General features: G+C 36.9%; 1 protein-coding gene across 1 annotated transcript in view; it reads right to left on the reverse strand.

Moving 5' to 3' along the window:
* Positions 1-21,455, reverse strand: part of LOC123392373 (phosphatidylinositol 3,4,5-trisphosphate-dependent Rac exchanger 2 protein-like) — a 43,854-nt gene that overhangs the window by 6,075 nt on the left and 16,324 nt on the right. The window contains 2 exon segments of the mRNA XM_045081209.1: positions 12,358-12,519; positions 16,313-16,414. Coding sequence (XP_044937144.1) covers positions 12,358-12,519; positions 16,313-16,414 — 264 coding nt within the window.

Here is a 21,455-nt window from a genome sequence, read left to right on the forward strand (position 1 = left end):
AAAAATTTTTAGTAGATAGCTGATAACATGCTCTCTTTTCAATATTCTGGTCTCTTTAAATCTAGGGATAAATTTCTAATTCTTTTTCAACTCAATGCTTTTATTTTTGTTTTTGATATTTAAAAATCAGACAACTAATTGTAAATTTCATATTTCCACAGTAATCACTGATACCGTTTCCCTGATTATAAAAATTTAAATTAAAGTGATAACTCACACATGTCAGTAAGAAATTTCCCAAATGGGAAGTGAAGAGAATGTGATTGTGCTGAGTATTTGCATTACAAACACATTTTATTTATTTTTTTTACTTTTTACTAACTTTATTATTTTAAAGATTTTTATTTATTTGCCAGAGAGAGAGAGACAGAGAGAGCACAAACAGGGGAGACTGAAACAGTCTTAAAAAAAAAAAAAATCTTCCAACAAACAAGAGCCCAGGGCCAGATGTCTTCCAAGGGGAAGTCTACCAAGCATTTAAAGGATTAACACCTATTCTCCTGAAACTGTTCCAAAAATTGGAAATGAAAGAAAAACTTTCAAACTCATTTTATGAGACCAGCATTCCCAAAACCAGACAGAGACCGTATCAAAAAGAATTATGACCAATATCCTTGATGAACATGGATGCAGATAATCTCGCCAAAATACTAGCCAATAGGATCTAATAGTACATTAAAAAGATTATTCACCACGATCAAGTGGGATTTATTCTTCGGCTGCAAGGTTGGTTCAACATCTGCAAATCAATCAATGTGATACAGTACATTAATAAAAGAAAGAACAAGAACCATATGATATTCTTAATAGATGCTCAAAAAGCATTTGACAAAGTACAGCATCCTCTCTTGATCAAAACTCTTCACAGTGTAGGGATAGAGGGTACATACCTCAAAGTCATCAAAGCCATCTGTAAAAAACTCACAGCAAATGTCCATTCTCACAGGGGAAAAACTAAGAACATTTTCCCTAAGGTCAAGAACACAGCAGGGATGTCCACTATCACCACTGCTATTCAACATAATACCAGAAGTATTAGCCTCAATAATTAGACAAGGAAAAGAAATTAAAGGCATCCAAATTGGCAATGAAGAAGTCAAACTCTCCCTCTTTGCAGATATGATACTTTATGTGGAAAACCCAAAAGACTCCACTCCAAAACTGCTAGAACTCATACAGGAATTCAGTAAAGTGTCAGGATATAAAATCAGTGCACAGAAATCAGCTGCATTTCTATACACCAACAACAGGACAGAAGAAAGAGAAATTAAACAGTCAATCCCATTTACAATTGCACCCAAAACCATAAGACACCTAGGAATAAACCTAACCAAAGAGGCAAGGAATCTGTACTCAGAAAACTATAATGTATTCATGAAAGAAATTGAGGAAGACACAAAGAAATGGAAAAGTGTTTCATGCTCATAGATTGGAAAAACAAATATTGTGAATATGTCTATGATACCTAAAGCAATCTATACATTTAACGCAATCTCTATCAAAATACCATCAATTTTTTTCAAAGAAATTGAATAAGTAATCTTAAAATTTATATGGAACCAGAAAAGACCCCAAATAGCCAGAGGAATGTTGAAAAGAAAACTAAAGTTGGCAGAATCACAATTCCAGACTTCAAGCTCTATTACAAACCTATAATCATCAAGACAGTATGGGATGGGCTCAAAAACAGACACATAGGTCAATGGAACAGAATAGAAATCCCAGAAATGGATCCTCAACTCTATGGTCAACTAATCTTTGATAAGGCAGGAAAGAATGTCCAATGGAAAAATGATGGTCTCTTCAACAAATGGTGTTGGGGAAATTGGACAGCTACATGCAGAGGAATGAAGCTGGACCATTTCCTTATACCACACACATAAATAGAATAAAAATGGATGGAATACCTCAATGTGAGACAGAAATCCATCAAAATCCTTGAGAAGAACACAGACAGCAAAACCTCTTCAACCTCAGCTGCAACAACTTCTTCCTAGAAACATCACCAAAGGCAAGGCAAGCAAGGGCAAAAATGAACTCTTGGGATTTCATCAAGATCAAAAGCTTTTGCACAGCAAGGGAAACAGTCAACAAAACCAAAAGACAACTGGCAGAATGGGAGAAGATATCTGCAAATGACATATCTGATAAAGGACTAGTACCTATAATCTATAAAGAACTTATCAAACTCAACACCCAAAGAACAAATAATCCAATCAAGAAATGGGCAGAAGACATGAACAGACATTTCTGAAAAGAAGACATCCAAATGGCCACCAAACACATGAAAAAGTACTCAACATCACTTGGCATCAGGACATACAAATCAAAACCACAATAAGATACCACCCCATACCAATGAGAATGGCTAAAATTAACAAGTCAGGAAACAATAGATGTTGGAGAGGATGCGAAGAAAGGGGAACCCTCCTACACTGTCGGTGGGAATGCAAGCTGGTGCAGCCACTCTGGAAAACAGTATAGAGGTTCCTCAAAAAGTTGAAAATAGAGCTACCCTATGACCCAGCACTCTCACTACTGGGTATGTACCCTAACGATACAAGTGTAGTAATCTGAAGGGGTACATGCACCCAAATGTCTATAGCAGTAATGTCCACAATAGCCAAACTATGGAAAGATTTGCAAGATCCCTGAAGATCTCTTCTGAACCTTCTCCAGTTTGTGAGGGTCTCCCTCAATATGAAACATCTCTAGAAGTGAGCACTACTACTCAGATGCAAGTTGGCGAATAAATCATGTAGTGATATCAGTATTTCTCCAGACCCCTACAATATATATCTTGATTCTATAAGATTGTATTAACACATCTATGGCAATTCCATCTTCCAACTAATTCAAAGTGCTCCATTAGTCAACAACGCCTCTAGATCATTTTCCTCTATTGTATGCTTAAATAGTTCGACTTTTGATTTAATCTAGATTGGTATCATAGCAAACCCTAAACCCCCTACTAATATACAAATACATTATATTTGGGGGCACCTGGTGGCTCAGTTAGTTAACTGTCTGTTTTCAGCTCAGGTCATGATCCCAAGGTCCTGGAATGGAGCCCTGTGTCAGGCTCCCTGCCTATCAGGGAGTCTGCCTCTCCCTCTCCCTGTCCCTCCACTTGTGCTCTCTCTCTCTTTCAAATAAATAAAATTTTTAAAAAATCTTAAAAACTAAATTATTTTAAGTCATTACCATAAGTTCCCATTAGCTCCTAGCTCCTGATAAAAAATCTGAATATTAATTGACCTCTGTGAGGTAAAACACTTCTTTTCAAAAACATCCCAAAGCATCTGTTTAATAATCTATTAATGAAACTTTGTCGGGTAATGACATCAAGCCCAACAATCTTTTTATGTTTTAAAGTATATCTCACAATATAAACATAACATCACTCATTTTATTTTACTAAATCCTACTGAGACATTTCTATCACTGTAAAGATATTTCTTTCATATTTAACATCAAGCTATAAGAATCAGTAGAGTAGGTACCTTTACCATCTTGTACCAGAGTAGAATAGTAATAGTATTAGATAATAGTAATCTACTATTATCACAGGAAATGTCCATTAAATAATTCCCAGAGGATTGCTTACTCACTTAAAGGAATCTGAGTTGAACATACACATTTGTCTAAATAACTCCTTCTAAATGAATGGCCTATAGCATTTCTCTTTATACCCTGTGTAAAGCCGTAAATGGTAAAGAAGAACCATTGTGTCTTTGATTTACCATGATTGAATCTGTGCATTATTAATAGGACAATGGCAACTAGAAATCACTAAGAATCTTTTAACTACAGAGACGTACAATGTTAGAAATATTAAAAATTTGACCAAGTGTATATACAGTCTTCTGTATAGTCATGATGCCTCTCACTTCAATTCCATCCCATGTACAAGTAGACACTTAATAAGCATCTCTTTTTAAATAATGTTGTTATTTTCTCCTTGCTTACATGATAAATCTACCTTTCTCTGTAGCTAAAACAAAAGAAAACAAAACAAAAACCTCACAACTTTATCTTTAAAGTAAATGAAATTTATGATATTTTGAAATTACATGCAATTTTTTTTCATTTACCTAGAAATCCCAGGAGAGTTTTCTGGGGTCAGAAATAAAGAAGTCAAGCTACAAAATTCACAGAAGAAATTGAAATAAAGTATGATTATGAACATTAGATTACTAGGTAAGGGTCAGGAGCGCTAAAGTCTATCAAAATGACAACGTCAGGCAAGTGAACTAGAATATAAAAAATGTGAAAGCAGTAAAACAAGCCAGGCAGATCATCGGAAGAGAGCAAAGCCTCTAGGGCATGGTTCTCAAAGTTTAGTGTTTGGGAGACACACCTGATATGCTTCTTGAAATTCTCAGGTTCCCTGGTCCTACCTTTGGAGATTGAAACTGAGTAAAGCTGTGGTAGGTCCCAGGTCATTTCAGTAAATGCTGATGCATCTGGAACACTCTAAGTAAAATTACCTTGGAGGTTTTGGGTACCTGAATTCAGGTGCTCAAGTGCATCAGATGGCAACCCTGCTGACAGGGAGAGAGAGGTGAGCGAGCACAGGTCTCTGCCTGAGGTCGTCCTGACTGCTTCCTAGTCCCAGGGCAGATAGGCACTGATCATGTTACCATGGTCGCAAATATACCCCATGGTCACCTATGGTATATTTCATCACCGGTGAGTATTCACTTACACCTAAATAATGTTACATAACCTAGTTAGTGTTTTATCTTCATTTTGAAAATTGATCCTAATTTTTAAATCTAGAAATATGTTCTTTGGCAATTCCATATTTAGTCATTGAACAATCATGTATGATAAACACTTTTCTCTATATGAATACTGAAGTCAGGATTTTAACATTTTATAACATGTCAAAACAATGTGTTAAACATTTTTTTCCTGGTATAAATCTCTAGCAGGTTGGTTTCTCTGTTTGTAAACTTTAGGAAGCAAGAGGGACAGAGGGAGATGGGAGGGAGGGAAACTGGAGGTAGGGAGTAAAGGAGGAAGGGAGGAGGGAAGGAAGGAAAGAAAGAAAGATGGAGGGAGGACAAGTGCAAGGTAAAAGAAAGGGAAAGATGTTGGGTTAGATCAGTTTTGTACAGTTTTTCATGGGTCACCAAGTAGATGTTGAAGGCAGCAGATTATTTCACTATGGGAAAACAAGCAAACAAACCTATAGAAATACTTTTACAAAGATGGAATTTCATGTGTTTGTGAAAAAAATATTGTCCATGCTTTGGTGAGTGCTGTGAAGTGTGTAAACCCGGTGATTCACAGACCTGTACCCCTGGGGATAAAAATATATGTTTATAAAAAGTAAAAATAATCATAAAAACATAAAAAAAATATTGTCCATGAAAATAAGCTATTTTAAAAGCACACTGATATATCATAGAGTCATAAACCAACATTTGAGAGGCAAGGTATAAAAGAATTATTTTTAAAAAGTAAGAGGGCTTGTATAAATCATTTATTTTGAACTATTCTAAAGCTATTACCCATAATGTAATATGTATATGTACATATTAAATACAGATTTTTAAAATTTTTTTTTTTTTTTTTATAAACATATATTTTTATCCCCAGGAGTACAGGTCTATGTATTATCAGGTTTACACACTTCACAGCACTCACCAAAGCACATACCCTCCCCAATGTCCATAACCCCACCCCCCTTCTCCCAACGCCCCTCCCCCAAGCAACCCTCAATTTGTTTTGTGAGATTAAGAGTCACTTATGGTTTGTCTCCCTCCCAATCCCATCTTGTTTCATTGATTCTTCTCCTACCCACTTAAGCCCCCATGTTGCATCACCACTTCCTCATAGCACGGAGATCATATGATAGTTGCCTTTCTCTGCTTGACTTATTTCGCTAAGCATGATATGCTCTAGTTCCATCCATGTTGTCGCAAATGGCAAGATTTCATTTCTTTTGATGGCTGCATAGTATTCCATTGTGGATAAAGAAGATGTGGTATATATACACAATTAAATACAGATTTTTTAAAAAGATTTTACTTATTTATTTGACACACAGAGAGAGATCACAATCTGGCAGAGACGCAAGCAGAGAGAGAGAGGGGAAGCAAGCTCCCTGCTGAGAACCCCATGTGGGGCTGGATCCCAGGACCCTGAGACCATGACCTGAGCCGAAGACAGAGGCTTTAACCCACTGAGCCCCCCAGGTGCCCCAAAGCAAGTATTTTTAAATAATGTGTTTACCCATATGATTCAGAGTTATGCTGTCTCAACATTCCCTTAATAAATAAATAACCAAAATAATGGACTTTTTTCATCTAGATGATTTATCCTTTTTAACATGCATTTCCCTTTAAGAAGCAACATTGATCATGTGAAATCACACCTGTGATGAATTATATATATAGAACTAAATACAGCAAAGACCCAGCAAGGAAGTTCCATGGATGGTTCTAATCCTGACCACTTTTATTAAATCAGGAAAGGAAGGCTGAGTGGCAGTTCAAGAGGAGAAGTAACCATCCACTAATAACTGCACCATAGGTGGGAATCTACTCATCCAGTGCCTCTCCTTCCAAAAGCTTCTCTTTCTAGTCCAGTCTGTGGAAACCTATGTTATCCCTCCTCCTTCACCTTGGTCCCAGCAGGTGCAAAGTCTTGGGACATGACCCCTGTTCCCGATACTAGTGGAAGAAATACATATGAAAGCATAGAATTAAATGCAGCATGATCACTGTAGTAGCAGAGTATCAACAAAATGAGAGCTGGCATGAATTAACACTATTAGAGATAGCTGTGTGTGTATGATTATTTGTTTATCATTAACTATATAGTTCATTTCATGTCATGGTTTCAGATTTCAATCATGCTTTAGGGATTTTCTTTGTCACTTACAAAGTACACCATTTCGGTATCACCTTCTCATAGGGTGAAAAGATCAGTCTGAAATGGATGGAGCAAACCATGACTTCAGTCACTAAATCCAGGACCCAGAGGCAATCCATGTTGGCAACACTCCTCACCAATGGCTCCCCTTCTCACTGTGGGGTGTCTCGTGGTCAAGATCCAGCCAGAAAATGGTGACAATTCCGAATCTAATTTGCTAAGAAGCTGAATAAATTTTGATTCTACAATTTGAGGTATAATCAGGTGTGAATTATATAGTCAGCATACATGAAAGACTAGCAAATTCAAAGTGCCATTACAGAACTTAATGTATTTAATTTAATTTAATTTAATTTGGAATATGATGAATTTCCATAGCTGGACACTAGTTAGGTGCCAAAGTATGCTTTCAGAAAATGACAACACCCAGAAAAGACAGTCAGGAGTGTGTGAATTTATTTTATGGCTCCTTTTCTAATTTCCAGTGTGTCTTCAAATACAATTTATGAAATGATTTATGAAACACTGCAACAATAGAACAAAGCCCCACCTCTGAAAAAGATGCAATGAAAATAATATTGCTAAACCACGTCTGGATTATTTGAAAGGTTAAATCTTTTTATATTAAGTTCTCAATATGTTATGTAAGGGTTCATTACTGATTCTTTGCAGCTATGAAGAGTCAAAAAATCACTATAATAGGAAACTAGTCACTATCTGACCCCACTGTCAGGGCTCCCTGCTTAATACCAGAGTCTACCTCATTCATCTTGTCAACTAAATGTTGAATGTCAATACCAGAAAAACTCAGACTGCAGAGAAAAGGCATAATCTTGGCAAAGAAGAAGGATGACAGGAGGCTCTGAAACTTCCCCCAATCATATACAAAGCACAGACAGATGAAGATCTAACAAGAGTTAGACCCACTCACTGTGGAAGAAAATTGACAAGAATGACAACTGGGTGGGCCGTCGCATAAGAGAATGGTTTCAATATCAAAGAAGTGTCTCAAGAAAATGAATGAAGCATTTGAATATTCTTTCAAAAAATCTTTTAAAACTACTAGAAAAGTTAAACATGAAATGAAGAATATCACATCATTTTATCATGTAATGTCATAAAATGTATGCCGCCCAGCAAGATTCAGCATTTGGTTCACTCTTTTTGAGATTCAATTTATTATTAACTGATGTTTTAACCTACATTCTGTCATATATTAGATAAAACTAATAACATAAATGTTCATTTTATCGAAATGAAGTCCCAATCAAGCTTCGCCCCCTCCCACTTAGAAAATTCTGCTCCCTTTCTTCACAGATTAACTTTCAATGGCCTTCTTCCCAAACGACCTATCCTTAAGTAACAAGGGCCATCTATAAATCAATTCTGTCTCAAGGCAATAGACAAATTTGTATCTACCAAATCACTTTGTAGAAAAGAAAAAAAATTCTGATCACAACCTCTGTTAGACTCACACTCATAAAGTAAGAGAACATGACTTGAAGTCAATATACTGTCAGACACAAACTTAATCATATGTAAAGCAGGAAATGGATGTTAAAATGGTTTTGTGCCATTATATTTCTCCATGTAGAAAGCCAAGAGGTGTCAAATTTCTATTCTGTTTCTATTTCGTAAAATGCAGTGACTATTTTGATCTTATTTTTTCCAGCACCTTCATATATTAATAATTCTCCCTCTTATCTTTTAATATGATTGTTTTCAGATTGGAGAGATCTATTCCAAACAGGGCTATCATGGATATAAAGCTGAATTACCAAGTAATATAATGCTTTTTGATACTCCCTTGTTGATAGAGTTCATTATGATTCCAAAGATTAAAGTTACCATTACAACGCTATCAATCAGCCAAAAAAGCAGACCAAGACAGCAACTGGTCCTGTTCTATGAAATGAATCAGTGGCTCTGATTAAACAACTAACGAACTTCCTTTCCAAGCACACTGATCATTGCCCTACAATTACCTTTGGTAGAATATCCTATGCAATGCTCTGAATGTTGGATAAGACATAAAAATGAGATATGATAAATTATACTAATAAAAGGCAAAACTTCAAATATGAGCAATTAAACTACAGATCTTCTGTAATGACAGTCACTATGTAAATGATGACAAAACCTAATTTCTATATTCAATTTACTTCTAAATGGCAAGCAATCAAATTAATCTAAAGAATTAGCTTAATTTTTTTCTGAGTAGATACAATATTACATGGTGACAAGGAATATAGGTTTAAACTCTGCCATCCATTAGCTGTAAGCACTTGAGGGAAATTTTATGGCCCTCATTTTTTAAATCTGTGTAATGGGGATTATAATACCTCAGCAAACTGTTAAGGGCTCACCAAGATTGCATACAATGGAAGATCAGTCTTTCCCCAAAAGGAAAGTGGCTGACTGGCCAATAAGGACCTCTGTCTTCCCCTAGGCAAGACTACAGGATTCTTAGATTTTGATCTTGAATCCTGAGTGATGTAATACAATGATAGAAAAAATTATTAGAGTCTATTCATTTTAGTCAGGGCACTGATGAACCTACTTATGAGCATTGGCTGCCTAGACACCCTTGAGAGTGTAGCTTTTCTACTGATTCTGTGAGCTGCCCCATATCTTTTTAAATTAATTTTTCTTTTAGTTTCTGTGACTTGGAACTATCTAACCTTAACTGAAGTAATATAACACCTTCAGTAGGCAGGAGCATGTATTAGACAAATAGGAATTTCTCAAGGGTAAAATCCTACCATTGAAGCAGAGCTTTAAAATATTACTCATTTGCATAGCATTTGACATTATTCAAGGCACCTCCACTTATTTTGTTTGGCTCCTATAATAACCCACATAGTATGTGGGAGAGGTCTGATACATCATCCCCAAAGTAAGGGTTAGAGTCCGGACAAAAAGATGAAGTCTGCTTGAAAATCAGGCTTCAGCTCTATGTCATCTAATTTGGGACCATAGATTTCAATCACTTGTTTACCTAAATTCAACATAAAGGAATGTAACGATAATTTATAGCACAGAATATTAGACAGGCAAGATACCTGATATATTTCACTCTAAAAAGCCTTTATTTGATTAATGGGAAGATAAGACTGGATAATGAAGTGACTTACTTGAAATAAATAATCCACCTAAGGTGAAAATAATGCTAAATCATGGTGTATCAGATTCAGATCCCATTCAAGAAATTTTAGTTACTGGAGCGAGGTGTCATCCCTCAGGTGGTCCTCAAGGGTCTGCAGGAGCTTGGGGAAGGAATTAGACAGGGAGTTGTTTTCCCAACCTTATAAGCTCAAGACTTCTTACCTCAAAGGTTTTTTAAGTAACTCTCCATTCTTAGCCAGCATGCCACCTGATATCTGCCCTTGGCCATGTCCTAAACCCACTAGAGCTACTCTAAACATACACAAAGCTGTCTGCAAGCTGAGCAGTAATCTCTGTTTGCAATTTAGAGAAAGCTCTGTATCTATCCTCCTTCCCAACCCAGGGCCTGCATTTATTCTTTAAGACTACCCCTCTCTCCTGGACAAATTGGAGTCCTATCAGCAGTTTCTCCAAAGCTTCCAGAAACAGACCAGGTGTGAGTATTATAAGACCTTTCCCCCTCTCTCCAAGCTGGTGGACTGAGATGAGGAATCATGTTCTTATCAAAAATTGCCAACCAGTTAGCTGGGCCTTCCTCCAAGCTGCATTCCCTCAATGTCCCAAAACCCCCCAAAGTAGCCTGGCTGTGTCTCATGCAATTATATTCAAATCCTACTCAAATAGAATCTGCATTGCTGCCCTTTTATTGGGACCCAACACTCATATGATCTCCTCTGTGCCTGCTGGAACTGTAGTCATATCTGATTTCCTGCAGCCAGTTTCCTCTGTCCAGGTGCTGCATTTTCCTCTTGCACTTCAACTGTTTGTTGTAAACATAGAGAGCTGGTGAGATTGAGGGACCCCCTGTTAGGGGCTGATCGTAACGGAACATGATCCACACACATTCTTCCTTTGAGTAACTGGCTTGCCCAGAGCAAGAAATATCAACTTTTTAAAGAATCTCTTAATTCTGCACTAGATACAATTCTTTTTTTTTAGAAAATAAGTGAGGAGGAACAAAATTATGACAGATTCCATTCCCCTAGAGTACCGAGAAGAATCTGTGAGGTTTTGTTTTGGGAAAAGGCTGGGCAGATATCAATGAAAAACCCTGCAATGTAAAGCACATTCAGTTTTTCTTCCAATGCTCAAGTGACAACAGAATGACAAAAGCAAACTTCAATCCATTTTTCTCAACCCAGCAGGACAACCACTCCCCAGGAAAGGAATTATCATCGTGAATCAACTGTAAAACACACAACCATTTTAACTGACTGAAATAAGTAGCATTCATGCTGAAATATGAGGTCACCCTGGACACTTGAAATGAAAGAATATAGATAAAGAGAAAGCTTTGATCCCTGCTGGATTTGAAAGTTTCATGGTGAAGAGTGGATAAACTGGGGAATTCGTGGACGTCAACGTTTGAGGTTTCTTTGCAAATCTGAATGGATATAATTTTAGATCTAAATGGAAACCAACATATTGAAGATACGAAACAAATCAGTCAATTATAAGGTCCTAAAGATAAAAAGCAATCCAATCGAATGTGTGTGATACATTATTTGGTTGGAAACATTTTAAATCTTCCCTATACCTTTAAAAAATGTCTTAATTGCTTTACTTTATAAAAATAAATGATCCCAGTTGAAAGCTCATCTCATCTCAATTAAGTCAATTTAAAGACAAAATTTTAGTTTATGCGTTATAACATAGGGCTCCAACCCCATGAAATAATAGGGATTCAAAGTTACCATGGATGAAAACATATATCACTCTTCGTTTGCTTTTTTTTTTTTATCATTTAAAAAAATTTTTCTTTAATGTGTCATAAATCCATAAGACTTTTCATCTTGAATGGACCTTAAAAATCACATCATAGACAGTCTCTTCATTTAGAAATGATGAAATAATTGCAATGAAATGCAATTTAAGAGACTAAGTGGCCTTAAAATGAAATTCATCATCAAACACCTAATTTAGAATCTGAAAATAACAGTATCATAGAACACATATGGGGCATAACTCCCCTTCCTTACTCTCTCCAGGTTTTAGGCTATGTACTTACTGACCAAAGGAGGGCAGGATAATCAAGATGCACAAATACTGAAATACCAAAGCTCATAACCCACACAATATTAGAAGGTTCTATGACAAAGCTTTCAGGTTGATGTTAAGTCAATTAACTTGCCACTCTAAAGATATTTAAAAATGATAATGACAGCACTTTGCAGAAATGGTTATAGCCCTCTGGCATTATCTGTTAAAATGACCATTTATGGTTCCATCCAATGTCAACAATTCTACATACAGCACAAGACATAACAAAACTATTTTAAGCTCCATTGTTGAGTAGAGTGAATGTACCTCCCAGCCTTCAATGTGAGACTGCCATTCCTCTAAGACTTCTAACTTCTCCATCTGCCTCTTGGCCTCGTTTATGTTGTAACAGACAGCTTTCACGACTTGGAGGGCTTCCATTACCGCTGCGTAGTCACTGTGTTTCCTTGGACTCTGCTTCAGCAACTCCTGTTTATATACACAAAAAAATAAATCGCCCTTTGATCTTCAGCTTTCTGGTATAGCATGTTCAGAATGGCCAGGAAATGAGAAGTGCAGAGATTGTGAGAGCCACTTTCAGAAGGGACATCACAAACTCCACTAAAATTCAGATCAAAAACAAAGGTTGAATCAATGAATATACATTACCCTGACACACATTTTGCAGCTCCTTTAATTTTTTTGCCTTAAAATTATTTTGTTTTAAGGTATCTAGCTGATCTCCGGCTAGCTGAAGCAGTCTCAGCTTGCTACTTCTCCGCCATCTTGACTCCTCTCCCCCATGCTTAGCGAAATAAGTCAAGCAGAGAAAGACAACTATCATATGATCTCCCTGATATGAGGAAGTGGTGATACAACATGGAGGCTTAAGTGGGTAGAAGAAGAATAAATGAAACAAGATGGGATTGGGAGGGAGACAAACCATAAGTGACTCTTAATCTCACAAAACAAACTGAGGGTTGCCGGGGGGAGGGGGTTTGGGAGAAGGGGGTGGGATTATAGACATTGGGGAGGGTATGTGATTTGGTGAGTGCTGTGAAGTGTGTAAACCTGTTGATTCACAGACCTGTACCCCTGGGGATAAAAATATATGTTTATCAAAAATAAAAAATTTAAAAAAAAATTATTTTGTTTTAAAAACTAAATTAGATTTCTCCTTTTGAATTGTCAAATATCTCACCTGCAGCATGTAATTTGTTTCTAAGATTGACCTCTGCTCCAACAGAAATAGAACTCTGTATGTCTTCCTAGAGCCTTAAGGAACATTAAGTCTTTATATAAATAGGTCTCATAATATCAAAAATAATTTCAATGCCTTATTTCCTAATACACCTTTGAGAAACTACAAAAACATGCCATAAGTAAAGCAAAATTTTTAAATAATGTCTTATACTCTAGCAAAATAAATAACTTACAAGTTCCATGATACTCCATCACTAACAGAGCAATTATGCTATTTTCACCAAAAACCTGGTTTCACTTTCTGCAATGAATGAATTGCCATAAGCCCCTCCACAGATTATTTTTTTTGTTGTGGTTTTGATTTTGGGGGGGTTTTGGGGGGGGGGCATTTTATTTTTTTTTTTTCCATTTAGGATATCAGAGCAAGCGTGATCTTTAATATTTTAAATTTAAAAAAAGGTTTTGTTTGTTGTTTAGAAGCACAAAATTAAACATCTTCACCCACCCACTGTGTAGACAGTTGTGACCACATTTGCTTTTTAATCAGTCATTTGTTTCTTTACTACAGTTGCCATCATCACGTAACTAACACAATTACAGAAATCCTGGGGCAAGTCTTTAAAATAATTTTCTCAATTCTTAATATCCAGTGGGAAATTATGCAGTTGTTATACTCTCTTGAGGGCTGTTACTGTTGAAACTTCTGCCATAAACTTTGACCCTGCATTCAGTATGTTCAAACTCCATTCTGCAGAGCTATCGCCAGAAGAATACACATTGCATCACTCCCAACATAAAATTTAAAAACTTATGTTGGATCACAAATCCATAAAAGAGATATGCTAGCTTCTCTAAAAATTCTAAAGTGCAGAAGTATTTGTAAATTATGTGAAGTGGTCAAGTCAGTCTGTGGACTGTGATTTGAGGTCCTATGGAATTGTGCCCAGTGGGTATCCATGAAGTTGAGACATGAATGTAGACAATGTGAAGTAGCAAGAAAAATAACTAGTAATAATCTTTTGTCAGTTACTTTCTATGAACACTGTACTGGTTGGCCACACCAATAATTTCAAGTTCCACAAATATGACCAATAGTTTAACACAAAGTGTAACCTCTAATGTTTTTCTCTGAATAAATAAAGCCAACCGAAATCAAAGAGATTATCAGCACAATGGTACAACAACAAAAAAATTATCAACACCAACATATCTACTACACAAGTAAATAGTTTCTTTGTGAAGATAATCATCCAAAGAAGGGGAAAGATGGCATCTTTCCACTTCTTGAAGGAGCGCTGAGTTGATCATTTTCTTCCTAAGCAAGGATGTGGCCATTATTCTATCTGTTGAGAGGTCAGATCAGCCAACCCTATCTGGTGGTCATCCCCATCCAGAAGTTATTTAGAACAACTACTTAGCATGATATCCTTCTCTTAATATCACTATCCCTTCTGACTCTTAAAACAAACAGATGCCTGGGATTGCTAAATCAGGTCCAGGAATAGCTGATGTGATCTGAGTCACCAAGTCAAGAGTCTGAAAGGACTCTCAGAAAGACAGGAGTCATGTTTGCCCCAACCTTCCTGTACTGAAGACCATATTAAAGGTCTGCAGAACTGAAGATCCCCATGTTAGCTTCCCTCTGTGGCTTAGCCAAGCAATTTTAACTTGTTTTTTTAAATAAGGAGAAATTGTTTTCAAAGAAATTTTACACAAAAACCCAATTATGCAACTCATGGAAGTTGTAGTTAAAAAAATGTATTTTAAGTTCAAATTCCTTATATTTGTTTCTCAAAAAGTAAATCAATAAGAACACCAGTTAATATGTGCATAACATATTGAAATATTTTAAATTTTTAAAAATTTAAAGAAGTAGTTAAACTATTAAGATAAATCAGAATCAAATATATATGAATAATAATAGCTAACATATACGGAGTACATGCTGTGCTAAATGATTTGCATAACAGTTTAATTACTATTTTTATGTAATACATTTTCCATATGTGTGTATATATATATGTATATACACACATACACAGACATACACATCCGTTATACACATCCTTGCAGACATATGCTACAATTTCATCATCATTATTTCTGCTTCATTAATAAAAACCCAAGGCTTTAAGAAGTTAGAATATGTATTCAGTCACACAGCTAGTAAGCAGAATATTTAGGATCTGAACTCAGAGCTCCCGTGCTCAACCACAAACACAAATGGCTGCTGTGGTTCCAAGAAGCACCATTTCCAGAATTGCTATTCCAATCTATTCACATATTCTTACAGTACAAGCATAATTAGCACATTAAAATATGGCGCCTGGGTGGCTCAGTGGGTTAAGCCGCTGCCTTCGGTTCAGGTCATGATCTCAGGGTCCTGGGATCGAGTCCCGCATCGGGCTCTCTGCTCAGCAGGGAGCCTGCCTCCTCCTCTTTCTCTCTGCCTGCCTCTCTACCTACTTGTAATCTCTCTCTGTCAAATAAATAAATAAATGTTTAAAAAAAATATGATTTTCACAATAACACTTTTAGTCATTGTAATGAGGCAATGGCCTACGACCATTAATGTGTCCAGAGGCAGTACTTGCTTAGCACGGTCATTCTACATCCTACCATTTATTGTCCCATGTGACCCACAACATTTCCTATAATACTGATTCAAAAACCAAACTGTGAAATTATGTAACTTTCACTTTAAGTTCATTAGCATCAATGGGGAAGTCAAAAAATAAAACAATAGATTTACTTAAGATAATGAACCCTGTAGATAATATGCAATATAAACTTGTCATAAGATATTTAATGGGATCTATCTTGAAACTAATGCATTTACTCTAAAGAAAACTCAAATGGATAAGTTTTATACAGAGAGCACTAAAAGTCTCCTTTCCTAAAAGATTTGTTTCCTAATAATCCATATATATGTGATGAAATAGCTATTTTTCCTAGTAACTCTGAGCTGCACTTTCTTCAGAAAATCAGATTATTTAAAAGAAAAAAATTTAAAGCAAAATATGCAGCAAAATATGCAGATACAAGAAAGATACTACAGTAAAATAAACACATAAAATACCTTCAAAATGAGAGGGTATTTGCAAATTCTTTGTATTGGTGTTACTAAATATCCTTCCAGGGGAACATCTGTATTCTTCCGTCCTCCAAGTAGCATGCAGTTCTGCAGTGGAGATAAAAATAATCATGAATTTTTAAAGCTGAAGGCATGAAATTTTCTTTTATCATAAAATTTTCTGTCAAAAACTTGTGAAAGCCTGTCTTTATACCTTCTTTCTCTGAGATGAGCCTGGGAAATCACAAAGAACATTTACAGATGACAAAGAGAAGTATTTTCATATCACGTTAGTTATAGAAACCAAAATATGTTTCAAATACATACCTTTAAAATTAATTTTCATGTACTATCCTCTGAAGTCTGAAGAAAAGAAATAGGATAGAAATGGAGGAATAAATGATGGGTAGGTGGATGGATGGATGGATGGATGGACAGATGGGTGGATGAATGGACTGATGGATAAATAAATAATAGACACAAAGATACACAGATCAATCCTGCTTATAAAGGAGTTGTGTTGTAGCTGAATTGTGGTGTTGTGCTGTGTTGTAAAGAGCAGGGCTGGAGACAACTGGGTTCTATACATCCTCACCACTGACTAGTGATGTAACTTTGTGAGGGAGTCCTGTGAGCATGAACCCCACTGTTGCAGAACTTCCCAGCAGACAAAGGGCTTCCGGGAACTGTTATGAACTAGGAGATGTTATGGAGGATGTTATAACTGCCCACAGATAGACCACCAGGACATGGGGTACGTGCTACAAGCAACATCAGCAGCAGCAGACGAGCAGCCTCGCACGTACAGCAGACCGCAGATTAACCGCAAGCGCCTTTTGACGCAGTGACTGAACTGGCATATAAGCAACACTGGCCCTCTGCTTGTCAGAGGGCTCTTGGGACACTCTCGCTCAGATCATCCTCCCGGTCGATGCACCCAAAAGGTGTGCTCCAGGGAGGGGATTGGTCACCTTATCAGTTGATGCACCCAAACGGTGTGCTCCTGAGAAGGGGATGGAGCCCTCTCCCTAGCCCACGTGGCTAGAGTTGTCTGTCTTGTATTAGCTATTGTGTGGCACACGCTAATAAACAGTTTTCGCTTTCAGTTATTGTGTGTGACCCATTTGCTTCCACCATCAGACCGGCTCACTCCCCTGGGAGCTCCGTGAGTGGCAGAGAGCTCCCACTTTGGGTTGATTTCAGAATGCTAGTTTTCCTGCCTGTAAAACTGTCGTGTTTTAACCAAGTGATTGCTAAATTACTTTTAGTTATAATACACTACCAGTGACAATGGCCAGCCAGTCTCTGAGAAGGAGGTCAGGTATGATCACCAGAGAGGCAAGATGAATGGAGAAATCTCAAAAGCAGCAATCAGAATAAGATGTAATAGAAGAGAGAATCAACTCTGATTAAAAAAAAAAAAAAAAAAAAAAGCCTATATCCTCTGAAGCATCTTGTCTTTATTTCATAGTTTAAGTATCAAATTAAAAAAAAGAAAAAGATTAGAAACTTGTGCCAAATCCTTTTCCTACAATGCCTATCAGAGTGGCTGGCAAAAAGAAAGTAGTCAATAAATATGTAATAAATGGAGAAAAGGGCTCCTCAAATATCATACTGATAATTTAACAACCTTTATACCAGCATTTTACAAGGGTTGAGACTACTGTCCGACATACATTGAGAAGCGAGACCAAGAGCTAAACAGGAAAGGATGAAAAAGAAAAGACTGGGGGTAGCAGTATATGTCCCCACCCCTGACTGTCGTGAGCAACTTGGCTTTAGCCAAATGTATTCATGTCAGCAAAACTAACATCATGCCTTTAACTTCACCCAGACACTTTAGAAGACAGGGAAGCAAAGAAATGTTCTGACTCAAGCATGCTCTTTGAGGGCTTCATCCCCCATTGCAATCAGTTTACCAAAATATTTTTTCCAACCCCACATGGTGCTGTCCCCAGAGGAACCATATGAAACACAACCATGTACATCTCACTGTATTTCCAGTGATGTTTCAGCATCCCTACATAAGTTAGCACCCCTTATAAACACATCCACCCCTTTCCCCATCCCTGGGTTGAAGTACCCTAAGAATTTCATGACTGCTTAACACACTGTTATTTCCTTGTCTAATAGGCCTGTACAGATCATGGACTGTCTTCATAACAGCAGAGGTGGGTTGTCACTTTAGACTGGCTTATGAAAGCCAACTCTCTCTCCATGCGTCCAGAAAGAATATCTTCTAAATGACCTCCCAGAGATCTCCCTGATGATGAAAACGGTGGTGGCATATCCAAGTATCCATCACCAAATCTGTAAACTCTCACCTGTCTTCCCAAGGGTGACTGTTATTAACCCCCATTTTACAGAGATGGAAAATGACACCAGCGATGTACTGAATTTCTTAAAGTCATTCAAGTAATTAGAGGTCACTTAGTACCAGAGCGGGAATTATAAAAGCCAGGTTTCCTACCAGACTGTGCTGTAAGACCATATAAAAACCAGCACTCTTCGGACTTTACTGGCATGGCTTGACACAATTCAGTCAATAAACTAGACCAAGGGGATCAAAGAGTTGACTATGCTGAGAAAAGACCGGATTCACTAAGACAATGAAGCTCTAACACCTCCTAAAAAGCCCTAAAATTTTAGTGGCATAGACACCTCTTCTGGCTGTGGCAGAGAAAAGGGATCAGTAAATCCTCTTCCAAAAAAAACCAAACCAAACCAAACCAAAACAACAACAACAAAAAAAACAACTGTAACCTCAGCAAACTGTCAAAAATATCAACTTCAGAGCTCTGGAAATCAACTACAGTCAAACAAACAAACAAACAAACAAACAAAAAACCGATCTTTTTATTCATGAAAAACTGTGGAAATTTCAGCTAAGAAAGGTGGGAGTCTATAACATTCTCACAAGAGCTTCTCCCACCTTCCCTCTGCCTCCTCATGCCCCCATCCTCCTCAGCTCACCCTGCACAGTAGCCCTATCAAAATGGTGCTTCCACAGTGGCTGTCCTGCAGTGGCTCCATCAAAGGGGCCCTGACATAGTGATAGACCCTGAAAACCTGCTTTCAGGTAGACCCTTTACTGCAGAGGGTAAATATCTCACTCCTGAGGGCATTGTCAATAAAGTTAGCACACTCTATAAGAAAAATGGAGAATGCCCACAATTCTGTTGGCCTGAGATTACAGCCCTCTTTGGAGCAGATATCAGGCTGTGCATCTGTAGAAAAGACCCAAAGGGGAAGGGGTATCCCCATGGAAATAAAAACCTAGATCTGACTTGATAACTGCCTACCCTTTGAATGTCTCCCCCACCCCCCACCAACTAACACATAGATCCATAGACAAGATGATTAACGATGTTTAGTCACCTCTGACAAACCACCAACAGAACTAAGTTAAGCAGTTACTGGAGTCACCCCCTAAAAAGAAAGGCTAAATTATAAAACAAAAAAAAAAAATGAGTAGAGATAGCAGCTGTACATACAAGAGTCACAGGTTCTTAAATCAAGTCCAGGAAAGTTACAACAACAAAACAAAACAACACAAACAAAAAACAAAAACCAACTTCAGGAAATAGACTTGATAAATTAAGATGAATATTGTTCTTAGAGCAATCACACTAAACACTAAAAAACACTAGACAGTAAAAAAAAAAAAAAAAAAAAAAAAAAAAAACCTAAAAAAAAAACACTAAAAAACTAAACACTAAAAAAAATAGTTCAAAAAACAGCAACAGAGGAGATAAAACAGTACACTAAGGAAGGTAAAGGAGGAACAGAGGGGCAACAATAAAAACACATACACAAAAAAACAGTAAAACGATACCTTTCAATACAATATCAATAATTCAGTTAAAGATCAATGAATGGAACACTCCAATCAAAAGTCAGAGATGATCAGGCTGGATAAAAAAGCAAGATCCAGGGCGCCTGGGTGGCTCAGTGGGTTAAGCCGCTGCCTTCGGCTCAGGTCATGATCTCAGGGTCCTGGGATCGAGTCCTGCATCGGGTTCTCTGCTCAGTAGGAAGCCTGCTCTCTCTCTCTCTCTCTCTCTCTCTCTCTCCCTTGTGTGATCTCTGCCTGTCAAATAAAATAAATAAAAATCTTAAAAAAAAAAAAAGCAAGATCCATAATGATGTACTATAGTTGGCTAATTGAATTTAAATAAAATACACTTTTTTTTTAAAAAAAAGGTAGGATCTAACTATATACTGTCTCCCAGGGACATGTTTTAGATTCAAAGATCTAAATAGTTTGTAAGTAAAATACTGGAAAAAGACAAACAAACAGTACAAGAAGTGTCATGGCTATAATATATCAGCCAAAACAGACTTTAAGAAAAGAAATATCCCGGGGCACCTGGGTGGCTCAGTGGGTTAAGCCTCTGCCTTCAGTTCAGGTCATGATCTCAGGGTCCTGGGATCAAGCCCCACATCGGGCTCTCTGCTCAGCACGGAGCCTGCTTCCCTCTCTCTCTGCCTGCCTCTCTGCCTACTTGTGATCTCCATCTGTCAAATAAATAAACAAAATCTTTAAAAAAACAAACAAATAAATAAATAAAAAAGAAAATAAATATGCCTAGGGACAAAGAAAAACATTTTATGATCAATAGAAATACAAATACAAGCACTTTCAATGAGTATATATTTAACAACAGAGCCCCAATACATATAAAACAAAACTGACATAATTGAAAGGCAAGACAGACAATTTAACAATTAGACCTATAGATTTCAATATCCTACCCTCAATAACTGACAGAACACCTAGAGGAAAAGACAAAGAAGAGAAGAACAACACTATGAACAAAACTGACCTAACATTTATAGAATATTCCACTCAACAGCTGCAGAATATGCATAGTTTTTAAGCACACATGTAGCATACAGAGAGGGGGAAAAAACAAAAAACTCCAGGACAGATCACATGCTAAGCCATAAAAATGTCTTAATGAATTTAAAAAGATTTAAATGATTTAATTATGTTCTCTGACCAAAATGGAATTAAATTTAAAAAGTCAACTACAGGAAGAAATTTGAAAAATTCCAACATTGGGAAATAAAATAACAGAATGTTAAAACTGATGATTCTAAGATTTTACCCTAACGACAAGCTCAAAAGTCAATAGGCCAGAGATTT

The sequence above is a fragment of the Mustela putorius genome, unplaced genomic scaffold (assembly GCF_011764305.1).
Source record: "Mustela putorius furo isolate JIRA1106 unplaced genomic scaffold, ASM1176430v1.1 tig00000521_pilon_pilon_pilon, whole genome shotgun sequence".
In the NCBI taxonomy this organism is placed as follows: Eukaryota; Metazoa; Chordata; class Mammalia; order Carnivora; family Mustelidae; genus Mustela; species Mustela putorius.